This window comes from Ixodes scapularis, unplaced genomic scaffold (genome assembly GCF_016920785.2).
Source record: "Ixodes scapularis isolate PalLabHiFi unplaced genomic scaffold, ASM1692078v2 PGA_scaffold3__209_contigs__length_174095766, whole genome shotgun sequence".
NCBI classification, from domain to species: Eukaryota; Metazoa; Arthropoda; class Arachnida; order Ixodida; family Ixodidae; genus Ixodes; species Ixodes scapularis.
In genome coordinates this window covers 105,573,503-105,598,071 of record NW_024609868.1, presented here as the reverse complement: position 1 = coordinate 105,598,071, position 24,569 = coordinate 105,573,503, and the positions used below count along the sequence as shown (strand labels likewise).

The window sequence follows — 24,569 nt, the reverse complement described above, 5'->3', positions numbered from 1 at the left end:
AGTGCATTACTGCGGAGCTGCATGGGAGTGGTGAATTCTGCAGTCTGTCGGGCTCTGCGTGGTCTGGAAAGGTTTCATTATTAGACGCAGAAGTGCACCATGACGAGATAACCTCTTGCCAAGCACAGCACGGCTCGCTGCGACAGAGCTGCACTGGAGTGAAGGGCCAGACAAGCAGGTTGCCTGGGTGGGACCTGGAAGAGTGCGCATATTAGGTTCAGGCTGGTGCTTTAAAATAACTCTGTACTACCGAGTGCTGCAGAGTGCATTACTGCGGAGCTGCTTGGGAGTGGTGAATTCTGCAGTCTGTCGGGCTCTGCCTGGTCTGGAAAGGTTTTATGATTAGACACAGAAGTGCACCATGACGAGGTAACCTCTTACCAAGAACAACACGGCTCGCTGCGACGGAACTGCACTGGAGTGAAGGACCAGATGAGCTGGTTGCCTGAGTGCGACCTGGAAGAGTGCGCATATTAGGCACAGGCTGGTGCTTTAAAATAACTCTATATTACCGAGTGCTGCAGAGTGAATTACTGCGGGGCTGCATGGGAGTGGTGAATTCTGCAGTCTGTCGGGCTCTGCCTGGTCTGGAAGGGTTTCATTATTAGACGCAGAAGTGCACCATGACGAGATAACCTCTTACCAAGCACAGCACGGCTCACTGCGACAGAGCTGCACTGGAGTGAAGGGCCAGACAAGCAGGTTGCCTGAGTGGGACCTGGAAGAGTGCGCATATTAGGCACAGGCTGGTGCTTTAAAATAACTCTATGTTACCAAGTGCTGCAGAGTGCATTACTGCGGAGCTGCTTGGGAGTTGTGAATTCTGCAGTCTGTCGGGCTCTGCCTGGTCTGGAAGGGTTTCATTATTAGACACAGAAGTGCACCATGACGAGATAACCTCTTACCAAGCACAGCACGGCTCGCTGCGACGGAGCTGCACTGGAGTGAAGGGCCAGACGAGCTGGTTGACTGAGTGGGACCTGGAAGAGTGCGCATATTAGGCACAGGCTGGTGCTTTAAAATAACTCTATGTTACCGAGTGTTGCAGGGTGCATTACTGCGGAGCTGCTTGGGAGTGGTGAATTCTGCAGTCTGTCGGGCTCTGCCTGGTCTGCAAGGGTTTCATTATTAGACGCAGAAGTGCACCATGACGAGATAACCTCTCCCCAGGCACAGCACGGCTCACTGCGACAGAGCTGCACTGGAGTGAAGGGCCAGACAAGCAGGTTGCCTCAGTGGGACCTGGAAGAGTGCGCATATTAGGGACAGGCTGGTGCTTTAAAATAACTCTATATTACCGAGTGCTACGGAGTGCATTACTGCGGAGCTGCATGGGAGTGGTGAATTCTGCAGTCTGTCGGGCTCTGCCTGGTCTGGAAGGGTTTCATTATTAGACACAGAAGTGCACCATGACGAGATAACCTCTTACCAAGCACAGCACGGCTCGCTGCGACGGAGCTGCACTGGAGAGAAGGGCCAGACGAGCTGGTTGCCTGAGTGGGACCTGGAAGAGAGCGCATATAAGGCACAGGCTGGTGCTTTAAAATAACTCTATGTTACCGAGTGCTACGGAGTGCATTACTGCGGAGCTGCTTGGGAGTGGTGAATTCTGCAGTCTGTCGGGCTTTGCCTGGTCTGGAAGGGTTTCATTATTAGACACAGAAGTGCACCATGACGAGATAACCTCTTACCAAGCACAGCACGGCTCGCTGCGACGGAGCTGCACTGGAGAGAAGGGCCAGACGAGCTGGTTGCCTGAGTGGGACCTGGAAGAGAGCGCATATTAGGCACAGGCTGGTGCTTTAAAATAACTCTATATTACCGAGTGCTACGGAGTGCATTACTGCGGAGCTGCATGGGAGTGGTGAATTCTGCAGTCTGTCGGGCTCTGCCTGGTCTGGAAGGGTTTCATTATTAGACACAGAAGTGCACCATGACGAGATAACCTCTTACCAAGCACAGCACGGCTCGCTGCGACGGAGCTGCACTGGAGTGAAGGGCCAGACGAGCTGGTTGACTGAGTGGGACCTGGAAGAGTGCGCATATTAGGCACAGGCTGGTGCTTTAAAATAACTCTATATTACCGAGTGCTACGGAGTGCATTACTGCGGAGCTGCTTGGGAGTGGTGAATTCTGCAGTCTGTCGGGCTCTGCCTGGTCTGGAAGGGTTTCATTATTAGACACAGAAGTGCACCATGACGAGATAACCTCTTACCAAGCACAGCACGGCTCACTGCGACAGAGCTGCACTGGAGTGAAGGGCCAGACAAGCAGGTTGCCTCAGTGGGACCTGGAAGAGGGCGCATATTAGGCACAGGCTGGTGTTTTAAAATAACTCTATATTACCGAGTGCTACGGAGTGCATTACTGCGGAGCTGCATGGGAGTGGTGAATTCTGCAGTCTGTCGGGCTCTGCCTGGTCTGGAAGGGTTTCATTATTAGACGCAGAAGTGCACCATGACGAGATAACCTCTTACCAAGCACAGCACGGCTCACTGCGACGGAGCTGCACTGGAGAGAAGGGCCAGACGAGCTGGTTGCCTGAGTGGGACCTGGAAGAGAGCGCATATTAGGCACAGGCTGGTGCTTTAAAATAACTCTATGTTACCGAGTGCTGCAGAGTGCATTACTGCGGAGCTGCATGGGAGTGGTGAATTCTGCAGTCTGTCGGGCTCTGCCTGGTCTGGAAGGGTTTCATTATTAGACGCAGAAGTGCACCATGACGAGATAACCTCTTACCAAGCACAGCACGGCTCGCTGCGACGGAGCTGCACTGGAGTGAAGGGCCAGACGAGCTGGTTGCCTGAGTGGGACTTGGAAGAGTGCGCATATTAGGTTCAGGCTGGTGCTTTAAAATAAATCTATATTACCGAGTAATGCAGAGTGCATTACTGCGGAGCTGCGTGGGAGTGGTGAATTCTTCAGTCTGTCGGGCTCTGCCTGGTCTGGAAGGGTTTCATTATTAGACGCAGAAGTGCACCATGACGAGATAACCTCTTACCAAGCACAGCACGGCTCGCTGCGACGGAGCTGCACTGGAGTGAAGGGCCAGACGAGCTGGTTGCCTGAGTGGGACCTGGAAGAGAGCGCATATTAGGCACAGGCTGGTGCTTTAAAATAACTCTATGTTACCGAGTGTTGCAGAGTGCATTACTGCGTGGCTGCTTGGGAGTGGTGAATTCTGCAGTCTGTCGGGCTCTGCCTGGTCTGGAAGGGTTTCATTATTAGACGGAGAAGTGCACCATGACGAGATAACCTCTTACCAAGCACAGCACGGCTCGCTGCGACGGAGCTGCACTGGAGTGAAGGGCCAGACGAGCTGGTTGCCTGAGTGGGACTTGGAAGAGTGCGCATATTAGGTTCAGGCTGGTGCTTTAAAATAAATCTATATTACCGAATAATGCAGAGTGCATTACTGCGGAGCTGCATGGGAGTGGTGAATTCTGCAGTCTGTCGGGCTCTGCCTGGTCTGGAAGGGTTTCATTATTAGACGCAGAAGTGCACCATGACGAGATAACCTCTTACCAAGCACAGCACGGCTCGCTGCGACGGAGCTGCACTGGAGTGAAGGGCCAGACGAGCTGGTTGCCTGAGTGGGACTTGGAAGAGTGCGCATATTAGGTTCAGGCTGGTGCTTTAAAATAAATCTATATTACCGAGTAATGCAGAGTGCATTACTGCGGAGCTGCATGGGAGTGGTGAATTCTGCAGTCTGTCGGGCTCTGCCTGGTCTGGAAGGGTTTCATTATTAGACGCAGAAGTGCACCATGACGAGATAACCTCTTACCAAGCACAGCACGGCTCGCTGCGACGGAGCTGCACTGGAGTGAAGGGCCAGACGAGCTGGTTGCCTGAGTGGGACTTGGAAGAGAGCGCATATTAGGTTCAGGCTGGTGCTTTAAAATAAATCTATATTACCGAGTAATGCAGAGTGCATTACTGCGGAGCTGCATGGGAGTGGTGAATTCTGCAGTCTGTCGGGCTCTGCCTGGTCTGGAAGGGTTTCATTATTAGACGCAGAAGTGCACCATGACGAGATAACCTCTTACCAAGCACAGCACGGCTCACTGCGACGGAGCTGCACTGGAGAGAAGGGCCAGACGAGCTGGTTGCCTGAGTGGGACCTGGAAGAGAGCGCATATTAGGCACAGGCTGGTGCTTTAAAATAACTCTATGTTACCGAGTGTTGCAGAGTGCATTTCTGCGGAGCTGCTTGGGAGTGGTGAATTCTGCAGTCTGTCGGGCTCTGCCTGGTCTGGAAGGGTTTCATTATTAGACGCAGAAGTGCACCATGACGAGATAACCTCTTACCAAGCACAGCACGGCTCGCTGCGACGGAGCTGCACTGGAGAGAAGGGCCAGACGAGCTGGTTGCCTAAGTGGGACCTGGAAGAGAGCGCATATTAGGCACAGGCTGGTGCTTTAAAATAACTCTATGTTACCGAGTGCTGCAGAGTGCATTACTGCGGAGCTGCTTGGGAGTGGTGAATTCTGCAGTCTGTCGGGCTCTGCCTGGTCTGGAAGGGTTTCATTATTAGACGCAGAAGTGCACCATGACGAGATAACCTCTTACCAAGTACAGCACGGCTCGCTGCGACGGAGCTGCACTGGAGTGAAGGGCCAGACGAGCTGGTTGCCTGAGTGGGACTTGGAAGAGTGCGCATATTAGGTTCAGGCTGGTGCTTTAAAATAAATCTATATTACCGAGTAATGCAGAGTGCATTACTGCGGAGCTGCGTGGGAGTGGTGAATTCTGCAGTCTGTCGGGCTCTGCCTGGTCTGGAAAGGTTTCATTATTAGACACAGAAGTGCACCATGACGAGATAACCTCTTGCCAAGCACAGCACGGCTCGCTGCGACGGAGCTGCACTGGAGTGAAGGGCCAGACGAGCTGGTTGCCTGAGTGGGACTTGGAAGGGTGCGCATATTGGGTTCAGGCTGGTGCTTTAAAATAAATCTATATTACCGAGTGCTGCAGAGTGCATTACTGCGGAGCTGCGTGGGAGTGGTGAATTCTGCAGTCTGTCGGGCTCTGCCTGGTCTGGAAAGGTTTCATTATTAGACACAGAAGTGCACCATGACGAGATAACCTGTTGCCAAGCACAGCACGGCTCGCTGCGACAGAGCTGCACTGGAGTGAAGGGCCAGACGAGCTGGTTGCCTGAGTGGGATTTGGAAGAGTGCGCATATTAGGTTCAGGCTGGTGCTTTAAAATAAATCTATATTACCGAGTGCTGCAGAGTGCATTACTGCGGAGCTGCGTGGGAGTGGTGAATTCTGCAGTCTGTCGGGCTCTGCCTGGTCTGGAAAGGTTTCATTATTAGACACAGAAGTGCACCATGACGAGATAACCTCTTGCCAAGCACAGCACGGCTCGCTGCGACGGAGCTGCACTGGAGTGAAGGGCCAGACGAGCTGGTTGCCTGAGTGGGACTTGGAAAGGTGCGCATATTGGGTTCAGGCTGGTGCTTTAAAATAAATCTATATTACCGAGTGCTGCAGAGTGCATTACTGCGGAGCTGCGTGGGAGTGGTGAATTCTGCAGTCTGTCGGACACTGCCTGGTCTGGAAAGGTTTCATTATTAGACACAGAAGTGCACCATGACGAGATAACCTGTTGCCAAGCACAGCACGGCTCACTGCGACAGAGCTGCACTGGAGTGAAGGGCCAGACGAGCTGGTTGCCTGAGTGGGACTTGGAAGAGTGCGCATATTAGGTTCAGGCTGGTGCTTTAAAATAAATCTATATTACCGAGTGCTGCAGGGTGCATTACTGCGGAGCTGCGTGGGAGTGGTGAATTCTGCAGTCTGTCGGGCTCTGCCTGGTCTGGAAAGGTTTCATTCTTAGACACAGAAGTGCACCATGACGAGATAACCTGTTGCCAAGCACAGCACGGCTCACTGCGACAGAGCTGCACTGGAGTGAAGGGCCAGACGAGCTGGTTGCCTGAGTGGGATTTGTAAGAGTGCGCATATTAGGTTCAGACTGGTGCTTTAAATTAAATCTATATTACCGAGTGCTGCAGAGTGCATTACTGCGGACCTGCGTGGGAGTGGTGAATTCTGCAGTCTGTCGGGCTCTGCCTGGTCTGGAAAGGTTTCATTATTAGACACAGAAGTGCACCATGACGAGATAACCTGTTGCCAAGCACAGCACGGCTCACTGCGACAGAGCGGCACTGGAGTGAAGGGCCAGACGAGCTGGTTGCCTGAGTGGGATTTGGAAGAGTGCGCATATTAGGTTCAGACTGGTGCTTTAAAATAAATCTATATTACCGAGTGCTGCAGAATGTATTACTGCGGAGCTGCGTGGGAGTGGTGAATTCTGCAGTCTGTCGGGCTCTGCCTGGTCTGGAAAGGTTTTATTATTAGACACAGAAGTGCACCATGACGAGATAACCTCTAACCAAGCGCAGCACGGTTCGCTGCGACGGCGCTGCATTGGAGTGAAGGGCCAGATGAGCTGGTTGCTTGAGTGGAACCTGGAAGAATGGGCTTATTAGCCTACATAAAGAAGTTACTTATACCTTTGTGTATATGAGGGAAACACATTCTTACAATCACTTATTGCAGATGCCCAGTTTATGGGAGGACGAACAGTAGGCACAGCTGATCGCACTAGGGTTGTTTTCCCTGGGTCCATAAAATCTTTTGCAGCGGAGTGATCACTGCAGACGCGATAGGTGTCATAGAGTTGCGAAGCAGACTTTCCAAGAAGATCGTACCTCTTGGCATAGTCGAGCCAAGCTTTTGACCTGGAATATATATTGTTTTCCAATGTGTTAAATGTACACTTTGGAACAAAATATCAGATACCAATCTGCAATTCTCTCTTCGACATTTTGGCTCCGCTTGCAAGCGATGGGGACATATTTAGTTGGCAGGTTTGCTTTGGATGTCTCAAAGCACACAGACAAATTTGGGTTCCTGCTGCAGAGTAGTACGAAAGTAGCTCAACTAGGAAATCTTGGTTTTTGCGCGAGAGGACGAACACAAGGGAGTACAACAAGCTCAAGAGCGCTTGTGCTTGTTGTCCTCCCTTGTGTTTGTCCTTTCGCAGAAAAAACATGATTTCTAACGTTCATCAACTCGCCCAACAAGAGGTCATTTTATAGCTAATTAACAGCAGGTGCACATTCACATTTCTTTAGGAAAAGACAATATCAGTACAGAGCAATATTCACCCCACCATGAAGCAGCACCTTTATAACCCCAATTTAGAGCCACATTAAAAACGATACATTCAAGCTATGTATGAGACAAATCAAGGGCTGCTTCTTTTCCTTAACACTTTTGTCTTATAACATTAATTTGTCAGTTTTTATCTTCAAAGACAGAGCGGTAATTCAGTACTAAAATTAGTATAACTGACCTGAGATCGCTTAGCCCAATCCCCACATTACAGTTAAGGCATCCAGTCAACTTTAGCGCTTGATTTAAAAGCGCATTCTAGTAATTAATTATATTGTGAAGAAAAATAAATTATTGGGAATCTTTTATATGCTCAAGTATGCAAATGGTTCCAAGGAACTATTGACAAGAAGGAGCTCACGCCAACCTACCTTGCGTCACGTGGGATTCGGAACAACTTTGTGCCGGGCTTCTTGTGCCTTTTACCGTTGTTTTTGCACCATGCGACACAGCAGTAGCTACCGTAGTAGCAACCGGAGGGCATCTGAGAAAGAAAAAAAATGTAAGATATAAACACAAATATTCGTAGCTCTTAGTACGATAGCGCAGCCCATGTAACAATAATAACACACACGGGAAAAGCCGGCTGCTGTCTAAGGTTTATTTCGCAGCGTCTGTTAGTCCTCTGAGCATGCAAATAACGGGTAAAACAAACGGACACGATACAGTTCGCTTTTTTCTCTTGCCCTTGTATGCGCACGCTGTGTTTTGCTCGCGACTAAGCAATAACAAAGAAATGAGAAAACGTCTTACCTTCTGAAGAAACCTGTTAGGCGCAGACAATATCCACGTTGTGCTCACATTCTGCTCGCTGTGCTCACATGTGCTCAACACAAAACGCGTTGACAAGTGTCAGGCACCATGCGGTCACGCCGTCCACGCACGCGTCCGTCCGTCCGTCCGTCCCGCTCCAGCCACTCCAGCCGCTTTCTCAGAGCAACTGCAGGAACCGGGACTAGGCCGTACATCACGTGATCTTCTTAACGTAGTAAACAAAAACTATTTCACCCTTTATGATACTTGAAACAATTTTAAATATAATAAAATTAAAACTTGAGTATTTATTTATAACAAACCTCACGAAATATTTTCATTCATTGGCACACTGGCACCACTCAGCAGTCGGTGAGAAAACTAAACGCTCGGCCGCGAAACGGCTTGAGTGGTCACTCTTTCCCTTGTGTAGATTACTCTATGGCTTAGAGTTCCTGTATATGCTACCTACGGTAGCAGAGTTGCGCATTCAGCCTCGGCGGGTGGCCGTAGTGCCGGCTTCCCAGCACGGCCTGCATGCTTTGCTCCTCACGTGACTAAATTTGGCGAATAGCGGCGCCGCGCGCGCCGCCGCGCATGGAAAGCAGGAGAGGATGAGAAGGAGGGCGAAAGCAGGGGAACATCACGTGAGGAGCCACCTTTACGGTCGGCGGAGCGACCGTAAAGGTGGCTTTCTTACACGGCGCCTGATGCTTTGCTCCTTACGTGATGGATCTCGGCGAATAGCGGCGTGGTGGCACGGGGAAAACAAATGCGCAACTCTGCTCCCCCTTCGGGGGAGCTATACAGGAACTCTAGCCTGGCTCCAAAGCCAGTGCTATCTAACGGAAGAAAACGGAGTTAACGTCGAAGTTATTTTGGGAATGTTTGGAATTTCAATGGCTGTTCAACTTCTGACGTTACTCCTCACTCTGCCGTAATCAACACTGATAGTAGTGGCGTTCGGTGAAATCAAATAAAAACCGCGGACCAGCATTTATCCCGCGAACTTATTGTCAGACGCCGGAAAACTGGTTGTTCGCGCTTGATATTGCCTTTTGTCGCAGAACGCCTTTGTATTCGGCGAAATCGGCATTAACTCAGACACAGCATGTCGAGCGGGGAGCGACGACAGAAACTGAACCGCCGCTGAAGCCTCGATAATGGTTGAGCTTTCTTCCAACAGATAGCGCGGCAGTCCTTGTCGGCCAGTCGCTCGCCGGGGCTTTTTCACATCGTACGCGACTGTAGTAATCCCATTAAAAAGAGAAGAGAGAAAATTACAACATGGCGTCTTACGCGTTGTTTACGTCTAATAATCTACAAACTAGTGCAATGATCAACAAAAAAAATTGTTTTCTCGTGTGCCAGTGGTTCTCAAATGGGGGTCCGCGGAACCTATGAGGTCCGCGAAGACGTTTTATGGGTCCGCGAAGCCCTGCAACATCAGTCAAGCCCGGCCTTAAAAGTTGTCTTTATTTCTTATTCAGTTCTAACGTTCCAATTTTGGAGTGCGCTTTCTTGCGTGTATGTCAATGTGAGAAGTCTGACTTCGCACTAGCCCTTAGTTATATTCATTTAATAAATCATTATCAGGATTGACCTATATATCTTCCAGGCCTGGGCAGAGATACTCGGAAAAGTATTCCGGGATAGAAATACTGAGATAAATTAACGAAGTATTTTGGAATAGAAATACTGAGATACATTTCTTTTTGCTGTATGGGGATATCTCGGAGATACTCGGAAAAAAGAGGAAAAATGTAACCGAGAATACAGATAATGAAGTGCAGATACTGAAATACAGCTACTCAAATACTTTAATGCCTCGAATGACGTCATATTTCGTAAAAAAATTTAAAAAAATGCACTATAAGCTACGTAATGACCCATAAAAAGCGAGTCCCAAATGTGGCGCCAGAAACGAACAAACCTGAATTTTCAAGCGAGAAAAACATCTCTCCTTATTGATGAAAGGTTCTCGCAAACAGGAAAAAATTAAATTAATTGCAACTGAGTAGGAGAAGCTTCTCAAACTTTTCGTCGTCAAGACAGCGACGGTTCGATTCTAGTACAAGACTCGCGACCGAGAAAAATCTTTCCAACGCTGCAGAGGAGCATAAGTTCGAACTAAAACGAATAAATACTGCTTTTATGGCTGGGAATTCCTGGAGCATGGAGACATCTTTTCTTGAATCATTAAGATAGTGGAAGACCTCTCCTCTCACGCGAGTCTGTTCAGACCTTGCCGAAACCGAAAAGTTGCCATCTTCAAACTCGTAGAACCCGCGATTCATCGTTGATGAAGACACCTCGTCACTTAGGTCCTTTGTGTTTGGTCCGTGAGTCTCGGCGGCGCGTACGAGCAAGTTCTCAAAGCCGAAAGTGTTTGCCACTTCCCTGGATATTCATCGCAGTTTGAAGAAGGGGTGCGAACAGGTGGCGAGTATCGCCTCATTATTTTCCATTTTGGAAATTATGAGGCAACACCTTCTCCTTCTCTTCGTCTCGAACTTCTCTTCCTCCATAGTTGATTTTCCTGATACGGATAACAAACCATTATGTTCCCCAGTGAACCCCATAGAGGTCAAACGAGAACGATCGTTTCACAAAAGGAGTGAACCCTAGAAATCTCACAGCATCCTCTCTATGAAGGAAACCTGACGATTGCTGTCAGGACAATAAACCGCTGTCTGCTCTAAAATAAAGCGGACAGCGAAGGCGACGTTGACATTTTCCGAAAAATATGTTTTTTTTTTGTTTGAGCCCTTTTCACCTCATCGATCTTTTGGTGACGTCTTCAAAACGCTGCCAACCTCCCCCCCCCCCCCCCCCTTCCCGCCCCCTTCCCCCCTCGAATGCAGCGAGATACCTTTGCCTGACCGAGTACCGCGTTACAACCGATACATAGCAAGTGTATTCCACTACTGAGATACAAAAACATTTTTGAAATGTATTTAGATGCAGAGATACAGATACTCAAACGTATCTCTGAAATAGTATCGCGATACATTTGTATTGTGATACTGCCCAGCCCTAATCTCTTCCTTCCCCTCACCCCGAACGAAGTCCTCCATCATAAACGTCGTTCTACAAGGTGTCCACAAAACATCAATGGTTGAGAACGACTGTCCTATGGTAACACCCGGGGTATTTTCTAGGCTTCGCGAATTTGTTTTAGAAAGCCGGGAAAGATCTAATGCGGTTGCCGGAATTCAGCTATACGACCTGGCGGACATACTATAGCCTGCTAATTTTAACGATAAATGGAAAAATCAAATAACTGTTCTTATATCCGTGCTTAATTTATCTTTCAAAAACAAAGAAATGGCTCTAATTAGGAAATTGCTGAGTGACATCCAAAGGAACTAACTGATTCGATCAAGTTTAAAAAGTTTGAAGCGCAAGGGAAGAACGGCGGTAGGATCAAGTTACCGCTGGTGCAGAAGGGCGCAAGGCTGGCAATGTGAAAACACGCCCGCACTGTTCTTCCGTATTTTACCTTCCGTGTGTTCTCAACGCCACCCTTGCGCCTTTCGCAAGAGTGAGAACTTCGCTGTACTACCGCGCTCCCACGTGCTCCGAATTTTTCTGCGATTGATTTTTGAGTGATTTTCTATAACGCTCAGCAAGTTTCTCATTTGAGTCACATGATATTTTCGAAAATTACGAAGTGAAGTAACAGTTTCTTCAACTGATCGTGACGATTAGCCGCCAATATTATGTTCACCTGGTCGTATAACTCTAATGTACGGACCACATTATAGTATCTTTCAGTTGTTTTCTAAACAAATCCGCGATGCATAGAAAGTACACCGTGTATGAAATAAGCGTTTCAAAAACTCTTTAAGCATTTGTTTTGTATTCCGACATATTGTCTGCATGTTCTATACAATGTACAGATGTTACCGTTCACCAAGAAGACTGGTAAAAGTACTGTCTATAACCAGCCGAAGTTTTCTCTTTACTCTAAAATTTTAGTAGAGGCTTTCCTTACCAAAAAAGAGTTTACAGGAAAATGTAAAAATGTTCCAAAAGCCGGGATTCATGATTAAAAAGAAATACCTCCGACTTGCATAATAATACCAACATTTATCAGACGTTTCGTCTCCTATACGGGAGACACCATTGACGAAGAAGTCGGCAGAACCAGCGCTACGGATGAAGAGAAGGAAGAAGAAGCGTTGGATTTCTGGTAGCAAGTCGGGTGTTCCCAGGCCGCACTGATGATGTCTCCCGTATAGGAGACGAAACGTCTGATAAATGTTGGTATTGTTATGAAAGTCGGAGGTATTTGTTTTTAAACAGGAAAATGTATCAATTTAGTTGGCTTCTCTCGTTAAAACACGTGCCATGTTTGTTTCGATCTGGATGAGCATCGTACCGGCGTGCGGTCGTGTATCACTACTGCGTGAGCACGTCAAAGACCCCATGTTAGCAGTCGTACTGCACTGCCGAAATTGCTCATCTACAGTGTAAACCAGTATCGCCCATCCTGGCAGACCGACCTTACGCTCTATAAACACTAAAAACGTCCAATTTTACTTTGACTATTGCAACACAAACCTTTGTTTACCTAGCTCTCTAACCCTACAATATACGCGGTCAGATTTTTTTTCAACGTCTTTTATGAAGATTTATCTTTTTTACTAAATATATCAGTGAAACAGACGACACTGTCTGTATGGTTTTATACACTACCCCAGCGAGTCAGTCATAATCATGTTTTTAACTTACACGACAGGTTTTTCAACGAGGTAACCTGAGACGGGTGGAAAAGAAAAGAACAAACGCGTCTCCTACTACCTGTATGCTTAACAACTTCGACAGAAAAATATACTGAAAGCGCAGGCGAAGCCTGTAAACTTTGCCGCGTAACAAACTCAAAACCGAATAACAACTCTGGTGAGCACGAAGCAACTTTATGCGATGATTTTTTCTGTACCTCAATTGCGGTTTTGTGCCTTAGGGCTTCTTTTACGTGCTTTATTGCTTCACTTTTTTTTTCTGCACTCCCCTGTATGAGCATTTGTATGAGCATTATTAGCGCGGGTAGCGACGTGTTTGCATTACGATCAGAAAGGGTGATGTGATACTAGAAAAACAAGACATGCTACCGCGACATCAAGATGGGTGTGCAGAGAAACGTTTTAATGTCGTGCTCAGTTATGTGCACGAATTCTTCTGAAACATCAGTTCGCTCTCATTTGAACTTTCAGCACCATCTCTTCGGTTATCAACTCCTTGGCGGCTATCTGTTATGTGGATGTGGTGTCACAGAATTTCATAATGAGTGAAACTCAAGCAATGCATGTAACCAAAGGTCTCGGTAAGCTTCAACTAACATCCGTTGCACTTCTTTCTTTTAATTTATTTAAGCGAAATTAGGGAGGCAACACCATTTTGGGATTTTTGGTTGAGATTCGCAATAAAAATGATAAGAATTAGGCTCGAGGAAAACAGTTTATTTTGCTGTGGACAATGGCAAAATTATTCAGATATCGGCTATTGCTAGAGGTACTTCAAAAAACGGGGCTGAAGTGAGCCTTAGCGTATATGTGCTCTGTGAATTTAAAATTCACAACCACTCATAAACATTAAAAATAAACGCGGGATGTGACGTCAAATTTAGAACTTTGGGATGCCCAGCGCGGTGGTGTGGGTAAGCACGTGCAAACTGCACGCCTTCCAAACTTACCTTTACGCGCACGTTACAGGCGCTTGCACGCCTGGGGTGCCTATGGAACGCCTAGTACAAGGGACTTTATGCTTGCACTTGGAGAGCCCTCATGGTCATTTATAAATAAGCTCTGATAAGCACTCAAGCTGCGCCAGTGTGCACGCATCTTAAAATATCCAGGCATAACTCGCTTATCGTAAAAATATCAAAGCATTTTTCACATATTCAAGGACAGGCAAATTACGACGCAGGCAAGCGGTTCATTAGAGTTTCGTACTAAGGGCGCCATCTCCAAAGGACGCAGCAGGCACTGCTTCTGTTTCGTCTGCTTTCAACTGGCGACTATCTGCGCCTATTGGCAGATGGCGCTTGCGTTTTCTCCCCATTGGAGCAATTAGCGCAGCTCTGAGACGACATTGCCGTCTGCGCCGGATTTTCTTCCGTGACTTTTTTTCTTTTTTTGGATGAGGCGAAATTTGTTACATCATTTTTTGTGAAACTTTCACTTTTTCGTGCATGCGCCAATGTCTCCGTCTTGTTTTTCATGAATATACCAGGCCATATTTACTGGAGTTTTTTTTGCTTATTTTGTAATATCCAGCTCATTTTAGTTGAAAAATTATGTCAGCAGCGCTGGGAAGGTACTGTGAACAAATATGCACCACCAGTGTTATACTCAAAACTCATTTTATTATCACGTTAAAGGGGCAAGGACACAAAAATTAAACGGACAGATTATTCTCGAAATAGAATGCTCATGGGCTACTTGTAGACTGACCCAATTTTTTAATATTATCAAGCGAGCGTCGACAGCCGGGACGGCCAGCGCCGTGCCGCGGAGGCGTGTGGCGCAACGGGAGAGATTAAAGGGACCATGAAATGACCTTTTTACTTTTTCCAGATAACTTTTACATTAAACCGTCAATGTTCACTGAATGCCGAACAAGCATCCGTTTTCTTCTCGGTTTATTAACTTCTACACAAAAAAATTATTGAAATATCGACTTTTTCATTCTCTCCAACTGACCGCAAAACAAGCCGTGACGTAGGCCGTTTCCGGAACCGGAAGTTCTCTCGGCAGTAGGAGAATGGGAGTGTTAGCGGCAACGAGTTGGGGTGCGCCGGTAGGTTTTACTGCGCTGATGTCACCGACGTATTTCCTGAATCGGCGCCTCTCATCGCCGCATGGCAGCTGAGCGAAATTCAATGAGATATTTGCGCTACAGCGACAGCATGGGACTAGTCCCATACGCCGGTATGCCTGTTGGGAAGTGCAGCGAGTCTTCCGGTGAAGACTCCAGAACCACCCTGTCATTGTTGGCAGAAGGTTCGGCCCGTGTCAGTCGTTTGCAAAGCGACGTAGATGGCGTTTTTCGCGGCCTCGGAGATGCAGGAGCGAGCCGACGTTAAAAAAGATACGTTTGAACTACGAGTGTCAGCAAGAGCCACGTAAATACCTGTTTACACTCGGAGCGGACGCGCGCGCTTGATGGAAGTGCTGTATTCGCGCTGTTTGTAAGCGCTTCGGGACCGTTCTTTTACGATTGCAACTCGATACTGACGCGACACTCGGCAAAGAAAAATTGGACCGGGGTTGTACGTATACCTCCCACGAACTGTTATAGCTTGACAGTGACGTGCAGTCTGTCAGAATACAAATGGCATACCAATAACAAAGTGTACATACCGTGTTACGAAGGTAATCCATACGGCGTTTATTTGAGCTCTATATCACACAAAACAAGAAGATAGAATCGACGAGAGTCCCTTTTCGACGAGCGTTCGTCAACACTGCCTCGGAAAACAAGGGGAAGAGATTGAACTCACCTCTTAATCTAGAATTGAGGTCAGTGATCAAACCATAATACGGGAAGGGTCCACAAGGGTCGCGCGGGCATATTCCATTTAGCACGCCAGCCGGTCGTAGGCAGAGGGTCTTGCGACGAAGCAACACAGCGCCGAGTCGGAATGCCTGCTAGGCCTATATTGTGAGCAGCTCGCTTCGTCGGAGTCGGTGGATCCAGCGTTCTTGTTCGTCGTGGTCTGTTTTAAGTACTGTTTTCTTGCTGCTTGAAGTCGGCACGCGCGGGAAGAACACGTAGAAAAATAAACCTTCAGTCAGTCAGAGTCTTGAGAGGAAGGAAAACAAAGAAAATGAACGTTCGTCAGTAGCCGCCACCGCCACCACCCAAGTAACTGTCGGCCCTGCCCTACTGCGCACGCGCAGTAGTTGCTTCGTTTACCACACGATAGATGGCGCTTGGCTCTCAGCATTATCAAATTTGGCGATTTTCGCCACACATCTCTAATTATGCTACAAAATGTGGATCTGAATATTATTTAACAAAACTTTTAGGAAACCTTCGCCGGCTATTTATCGTTTACGATCGCGGTGCTGGTGAGGTAGGCTCTTACCCAATAGGCGACCTGGATTTGGCTGACGTGCTCCATTTCCGCGGATGCATCGTAGTGAACAGGCGAAGGAAGGAAGGCGCAAAAGAGTCCAGTTTTCTTTTAAAAGTTCTATAACAAATAATTTTTTTTGGCTCCCTATTTTTGTGTTTTAGTGTTTCTTTTCACATTTTTTACGACGTGCGGTGGATGAAACTCGATTTTAAAATCATTTCATGGTCCCTTTAAGCGCTTGCGCACAAAGCCATTTCTGGTAGGAGCGTGGTCTGCAAGGCTATTCCGTTGATCGCACACAGCCCCTGCTCCTTAGCAAAGGAGGGCAGGGCGCTTGCAGGGTCGAAGTGCATCGCCGATACGCCCCTCCTCTTGGAACGCGTTCACAATACTATTAGTGTAATCCCACTATTAGTATTTGATTGTTTTTGTTCCTATGTTTCTGTACGTTGTGCTGCTGACTGTACAGGGGGATGGAGCCCTGTCAGGCGATTTAAATCGCCTTTTGCCCCATCCTCCTAGACACTTGTCTGAATAAAGAATATTATTATTATTATTATTATTATTGGCGGTAGCCTGTATAACCCCGACTGTTGTTGCTATATCCCTTTGCGTCATGCCGCCCATCGACATTTTCACAACACGTTCCCGTGTTTCCGTAGGCACTCGAGGAGGCATAAAATGTGCGCGCGCTCTCTGGTCAAACAAAAGTGTGACTACCCGGCTACACAGGCTAGATGACGACAGCAACAACCCCGTTGATAATACAAAACACCAAGTGGGGAAACCCTGTCTATACTCCGTTTTACTTTGCGTTGTACCGCAGCCGACGCTGGGAGCCACCTTGGCCAGTCCATCGCTAAAAGTGTGTCACCCCAGTTGGGTACAACTGCACGTGAAAGCACGATGTCACGCGGCCGGGTGAAAGCACTGGGTTGGTTTTATGGCTCGTAGCATTGTTTGCGGTATATAGTTTAATGCGTCGTTGCACTCCGTTTGTCACGTCGCCGTATCTTTAAATTTTGTTGGTGTTCACAAAATTAAACGCAAACATCAAATAAAAAAAAGTAAATTAAACTCGAGATGACGCGCGGTCTAGGCCACACCTGAGCGGTATCGAAAAAAAAGAGAAAATAAAAGATAATGAACAGCGGCTGTGTGCGGTCAACGGAATAGCCTAGCAGACGACGTTCGCAACGGAAAGAGCTTTGTGCGCACGCGCCTACTCTCTCCCGTGAGACCGCATTTTTCCGCGGCACAGCGCTGCCCGTCCCGGCGGTCGACGCTCGCTTGATATTATTAAAGAATTGGGCCACTGTACATACACTAAGCATCGACATTCTCAGAGCTCTACTAATTGCAATAATAAATTTACGCATTTTTACCACTTTCATCTGGAGAACAGGCAACCAAGTTAGTCACGCTATGGCATAAAGTTATTATAATGTACGCTAGAGGTTCAACTGGCGCTAGTGTCAATGCAAATTCCGGGAGGCAAATTGAAGCAGACAGCAACCAGTCTACTTTCGCAGTGCTCCTGTGCATTCCTATGGAAAAACGCGCGTGAAATTTGTCTCTTCGCCGGAAAATAACATGAATAACTTTTATTATTTTGGTTGCACCGGATAGTATGCACATTTATTAATATTGTAAAAGTATAATTGCTTTAATTACATCATTTTTCTTTACCACAGAACGATGTAAAGCTTCGCTATATTTCAGGCCCAAACCTATGTTTCATGGCAGGTATGTAAAAACGAGCGACGATTCTAAGCAAACTAACGATCGAAAAGAACGTAGAGTGTGTTCAAGGTTCGCTAGCATTGCGGTAGCGCTTATATGATATTGCTAATATGCCCGTTCTGTCACTCTATGAAAATGACTTCGTCGTGCATCTTTACGATCGGTTAAAAACATTTGAATGTAAGAAATAAAGTGCGTGGACTACAAAAGGTGCGCCTTTTTATTATTTCCTATGTCGGGCAGTTCTTATCGGGCACCTATTCTCTGACTTCTCCCTATTTGCAAAGATTTGGGGCGTGCGGTTGATGATTTGAACCCAGATTTAACATGCATCTTAGCACATATTCATGAGCAGAAAGAATAAAGCAGTACTTATTTATTGCAAATCAGACTAGATTACGTGGCTTTCAATTTATTTTGATCGCCTGCATGCACAAAGAGTTACTTATCCAGTGTCACTGCGTAGTTTTTGCCGTCTCTCTTGGTTTTCCACATGTCCTTCGTTTGACACGTATATCCCCGATCGTGGAAAGCGCCGATCCCGTGTTCGCGCTAACAGTGTCCGACAGTGCACATAAATACATGTACGAAGCGGTTTTAGCAGTTTTTCATGCCACGAATTTCAAATAAAAACGCCGTAACTGACCAGTTATTTCGTCTGCGTGATTGAGAAATGTTCCAATGTGCCAGTACGTACGAAATATTCGTGATATTTGCTCTTATAATTGAGCGCAGCGAGAAAATGCACTCACTTTTCCCCATAGAAATGCATTACCGGAAGTCACTTTTCGACTGGTTGCTGTCTGCTTCAATTTGCAGCAGCACACTAGCGCCACTTAAACCTCTAGCGTGCATTATAATAACTCTATGCGCTATGGTGCCCATAAACTACGTGATTATGAACGCTCTCTCATTCTAGGCATCCCCATGATCGCCTAAGCTCGCCTCAACATGGTACGATCAAAACCACTCACGCAAGTCGGCAACCACAACGTTATTCTCCCTCTCGCCCCCAGCCCTTTGACCTTCCACACAGCATGCGCCTGCGCGATCGTCCCGGACGACGGCGACCGTGCCCGCTCAAAGAAATGCCTGCGCGACTACTTACCCGCAAAACACTCAAAGAACCAATCTCTGCGATCTACGAAATCAGCTCAGCGAATGATGGGGCCGAACATCTGTTTAAACCTCAAAATTAAGTCAGCGCTCTGGCATTACACAATGCAAGCATGACGCTTTGCATTGCGTAATGTCGCAGCGCAGATTTCATTTTTAGGTCTAAAGAGACGTTCCGCCTCATCATTCGCTGAGCCGATTTTGTCGATCGCAGAGATTAACTCTTTGAGTGTTTCGCGGGTAAGTAGACGCGCTGGCATTTCTTAGACTGCACGGCCAGTTCGTCCGTGACTCTCCGTCGCTGGAACTGGTCGCCAGCAGGTCGCAGTAAGAATGAACAGCTTCCAACATCTGTTTGTAACGATCACTCTAATCGCTGCTGCAATAAAGTGTCCAAGATTTTCGACGAAGCGAGCGATGTCGTAGATATAATCGTCACGGACCGCATGCCCGAAAACGCGGAAGCTGAAGCTCGAGACGCCAAGAGACCCCAGTCTGCGAGTGCGTGCAAGGGGACGCCGTGCACTGGGCAGGTGACGACACCGAACCCCACAAACACGGCAGCATTTTCGAATGGGGTGGATCCAAGGGTCCCGCATTTAAAGGGGCCCTGAATCATATTTAAGCGTCTACCTCTTTTGCGATTTCCAAGTCTCTTAGGGTTCGGGCAGGCCAGCGGGCATGGAGAGAGTAAATAAATATCAGTGCGTCATATTTTAACCGGACGACGAGGAAACCTCCTCCACCTACACTCTAAAAAAAAAGGATGTAGACGTTGTACCCCTTGTCACATATACGACACCCCAAAACTTCAGTTGGATGTACAGTGCGCTAACTTTATACCGACGCTACCAAATTTCACGAGCGGCGTGATAGCCGAGTTGTACAATTAATTAAAATAGTCAATGTAAGTGTGACTGACTGCAAAAAAAAAGTTATCGGGGTTTTCTAGGCTCAGCTGCAAAACCTGTGTGTTTTTTTCCTGTAGACTTTGATACGTACTTTAGCTGTTTATTATGCTATATCGCACCGTCATTAACCCTCTCGGAAAAGTTGGGGCAGTCAGTTCGACGTCAGCGCGCTATAAGTCGAACTGAAGTTTTGGGGGTCGTATATTTGACAAGGGGTGTAACGTCTACACTCCCTTTATTTTAGAGTGTATGAGAGCGACCCGCGGTGGCCGAAAGCGCTCGGACCGTGAGGTATTTGGTCCTGGGCTTACTACTAGTCTGAGCCGCTAAAAGCTTCCTTTTAGTAGAAATACAAAATATAAGTGGCGCGAATCGTTTCAATTATTTACTGAATTGGTTTCTGTTCACTCTTTTAGATCGGAAAAGAAACAAAAGCAGTTTAGAAAGTACGGAAACAAGAAATGACCAGTCGACATACCCGCCACCAAGCAGTGGGAAAGGCGGCGCATACTAGAAAGGGGTAGTAGTGGGATCAGGCACCGACGAGCGGCGGGTGTGGAAAGGTCCCGGATGTGCGCGGCAGCGCTGCGGTCGTATGGAATGGAGGATCCGACCGGTTTCGAGCGTTCCAAAGGCCTTCGGCTAGCAGCTTTGGCTTGCGGTTTGGCCATTTGGCGGTATGGCAGCATGAAGTGGCTCCCGTTCTGAACTGATCTTTACCCTGTGTTTGCTCTCATTTGTGGCCAATGAGGGGTCATGCCGAATTAGTGCTTAATCGCGCAGCAAATGCAATGCCAGCCGCCCTAGCTGTCCGCTTCATACAGCCTATCGAGAGCTTGCTTTAGGTGCGCCCTCTCGAGCCGTCGACACGGAGTGCGGCAGCTGTGAGCGCTCGCTGAGCTCACTACCCCTCTTCTAGTTCACGGCCACTCAAGCGACCAAGGGCGTTATGAAGGGGGTTATTTTTTGCTTATTTTTGTAATTTTGATTTTCCTATAACGTTTAATATAAAGCGAAATTCGAGAAAAGAAAAGTTTCAATAAGTTACTACGTTCAGTGCGCTTAGATTCGGTGCCAATTAAAAACCAGGAAAAAAATCCTTCCAGGGCCCCTTTAAGCTCATTTATCTACGAAACTACCTCTTCATTTTCAAAACAAATTTAGCAGGATGATAGCAATGTTGCAGCCCGCACAGCTGACCAAGTAGGCAGCGCGCCCATGGCCGTGACTATTTGACACGGCAGTGGTTATCGTGCTTGGTTCCCACGCGAATGGCCACGTTTCGATTCCTGGCAGCGGGCGTAAATTTTTATTATCTCTGTAAGTCTCACATTCTGGCGAATTCAAGAACCTTGTTGCGCATTCGAGGTCCGAAGGTCCTAGGAGCCGAATGTTCTACGCCTAATGTTCCATAAGCCCACGCGTGTACATAAAGGGCTCTGCGTGACGAGCGGGAGTCAGTCTTTCACCAGCGTTTGATCCCGCCACTTCGCCGTCATCGACGCCCGCTTTCGGCGCCTGTTATTACTCTTTTCTTTTGATACAGGTTCGCCTTATTAAACGTTTAGTTTCTTCGTGAGTCCCCGTGTCGCCAATCCATTCGTGATAATATGCAATGGGGCCTAGCAGTATCGTTATCTCATATTTAATTTTTGGCGTGTCCTGACCTCTTTATATGCATTTTTTAAATGGCAGAAAAATTGAAATGCAAGATTACAAGTTGATGTGAATCCACGTATTTAAAATTCTCCAATGTGAATTAATGGTGAATGCCTAATATGGTGTCATTTCTTCTATCCCCTACAGCCCTTGTCATTGGCGCTGTGATGACAGCGTACAGTATTCTTATTCCCTACATGGGCTCTGCGTCCAGGGTTCGTATTATAATGCTACTACTACTTCACGTTTGATGACTGACACACTGCGATTCAGATAATGTCCAGAAAATTAGTTTCACATTCACATTAACGCTACCACGTTGTCTAAAGAACTGTTGAACCTTGAATTCGGAAATAATTAAAGTATTCCGAAAACTTCCGACTCTAGAATGACAGCCCATCTTTTGCGTGGATATAATTTTAGTGGGAATGCTTAATAAAGCTGTTTACCTCCCAACGCGCAACTTTTATATTAAACTTCTTTCAGTAACCTGAAATTATGAATTCTAAAATTTTATTTGATGCAATTCATGTCACAAAATGCTCAGTCATATTACTGGGTTCGCTTGAAATGTCACTACCAAGAGTAATGAAGGCGCCCGGTCTCTTTACTAGACGCGTGTACGAAATGTATAGACGGCGTCTTTTTATATCGGGTTCACCAAACAATTTCAAAAATTCAAAGAAATACAATGGTTGGGTAAATAACTACAGTTTTTTTTACGGGAACAATTTGTAAGCTGGACGCCAGAGATTGCAAAAACATACTAATTTGCTAAATAATTAACTAAAAGTTACTAACCGAATTTTAAACTGTGTCAATACTTCAGCTTGGGCGAGTTGGTTAAACATGCTAATACTTCGCAGCGCACAACAGACAACACACCATCAAAACAGATACACACAAAGAAACAATACAACAAAGAAACAAAGAAACAAAGAAATATCCGAGAGTTGACAGTCAGCGCTGCGTGAGTGTTGTTTCTTTGTGTGTATCTGTTTTGATGGTGTGTTGTCTGTTGTGCGCTGCGAAGTATTAGCATGTTAAACTGTGAAAATAAATATACGATTTCAGTCATAAACGTGCTGTGCATGATGCAAAACAATTAAATATACTGATTTTAAGAAGGTGTAAAGGGCGCACAGTCTTGTATGGTGTTACGAATAAAAGCTCGATGTGGACGCCTTTTTAGGTTTGGGTTTCCTATCGGAGCGGCATCTTTGCGCCAGCGGTCCTCCCACCCCGTGACTGAGGCGCGCAATGCACGAGCACCACATCCCCTTCCATCCTACCAGGGAGGAAAGGCAGACGTTGGGCGAGGTGGTAGCTGCACGCCTCGGTCACGAGGGGGCGACGCTACTAGCGCAGAGATGCGAACCGGTAGGACACCCAAACGGAGAAGCGCTTCCAAAGTGAACGTTTTTTGAAACGCCGTAGAACGCCCTACGTTCCGTTTATCTTTCTAAAATGAGTTGACTTAGTGGTTTTTGATAAGGCTTAGCAAGTTTCTCAGGGAAATCAGATGTTTATTTTCACGAATTAAAAAGTCATTTTGTGCATTGTACTTATTTACATAACTAATATCTTTGTATTCTGCAATTCCTGACGTCCACTATGATTGACAGTTTTTTTGTTTTTTATCGTAACAATTTTTACCACTTATTTCTTAGGGATTTTGTAACTCTTCGATGAAACACTCTCTATTATGAGATGAGAGGAGGGGAGATGAGAGGAGATGAGATGAGAGGAGATGAGAAAAGATGAGAAGAGAAGAAGATATGATGAGAGATGACGAGGATATGATGAGGAGAGGATGAGGAGCTGATGAGGAGATAAGATGACGTGAAATGATGAGATGATATGAGATGATGATATCAGATGATGAGAGGAGAGGAGATAATGATATGAGATGATGAGATGAGAAGAAATGAGATGAGTAGATGAGGCGATGATGAAGAGATGAGATGAGAAGATGCGATGATGAGGTGATATGATCAGATGAGATAATAGTGGGACAATATCATTAGGATGGCCTATGTCCAGAAGATATCAAGGCTGTACTCTTCAAATAATTATTTTGGGAGCTAAAAGAGAGGGCAAAGTTTTCTTCAACAATCACAAAGAAGAGTTGAGGTTGTTTAAACGCTTTTTTTATTAAAAATAATGAAGACCTCATAAAAACATCAGTTTGAGTAAGATTATTGCATCAAACATTTAATGCTGTAAAATTTCCTGAGGGTATAATTCTCGCGAATTTCTGAAGTTGAAAAAATTGCGAAAAGTTAATTACGCGAACGTATGCGCGCATGGTGAAAGATATGTGGCATATGTCACTTAAGATCGCGAAGTATTGTCGCTACGAAATACTGACGAAATTTACACTCTGAAACAGTCGCAAAATATTGAGCAGGCGAAAAAAGACTCAACAGATATTTACGATATTCACGTTTGCAGTTAAAGCGCTGCTAATTCTGGCATAATACCTTGACTGTTGATTGTGGCGCTGCCAAAGTTGCGGTATCCTCTCTTGCACTTGCGCAGATCATAATGATGGTTGCCAGCACCACCACGGGTCCCTTCGTAGCACTGTTCCTCCTGGCCTTCATATTCCCTTTCGTCAATAGCAAGGTAGGATTCAAGCTCTGGCTGTCATTCTCATACCTTTAAATAAGCACACTGCCTACTGTTTCTTATGATTATTTATTTAACCGTTGGTAACATGAAGTGCTAGTACTCACCATTATCGGGAATTGTTTTGAGGTTCCTCGTAGATATTGTTTGATTCTAGAAGGAGCTTTGAGACTCAAGTGCTTAAGACTCCGAGAAGGTGACAAGCTTACAATAAAACTTGAAATATTTGTGCTAATAATCTCTAATTTAACGCGCCCAGAAACAGCACGAAGCCTAAAAAGTGGTAAACTGTCGTAGGAATAGAAAAATAAAACAGGTAAAAAGCAGAAAAAAGAGTCGTAATTATGACACACTAGCGGGCCATTCGATAGCCGAAAAGTGTTCATGTCAGAGAGCAATATTTATTACGAAATAATCAAGCTTGTCCTATTCGAGTCGCATTCTTGCAGAGCGCCTGATGGGCGGACGTGCTTGTGAAT

The 24,569-nt window shown here is 46.4% G+C and overlaps 1 protein-coding gene and 1 long non-coding RNA gene across 2 annotated transcripts; one reads left to right on the top strand and one right to left on the bottom strand.

The window, feature by feature from the left end:
* Positions 1-2,928: 2,928 nt before the first annotated feature.
* On the bottom strand, positions 2,929-8,071 carry LOC120840865 (the record flags this gene model as incomplete). Its single annotated transcript, XM_040211632.2, has 5 exons — positions 7,945-8,071; positions 7,563-7,675; positions 6,565-6,755; positions 3,002-3,076; positions 2,929-2,945 (listed from the first exon to the last, which is right to left on the bottom strand). Coding segments are annotated over exons 2-5 (396 nt in total), but the record flags the coding sequence as incomplete, so codon positions are not given.
* Positions 8,072-13,138: 5,067 nt separating this feature from the next.
* On the top strand, positions 13,139-24,085 carry LOC120840866. Its single transcript, XR_005715654.1, has 3 exons — positions 13,139-13,273; positions 21,607-21,674; positions 24,001-24,085. It is a non-coding gene; the product is annotated as an uncharacterized LOC120840866 (long non-coding RNA).
* The last annotated feature ends 484 nt before the right edge of the window (positions 24,086-24,569 follow it).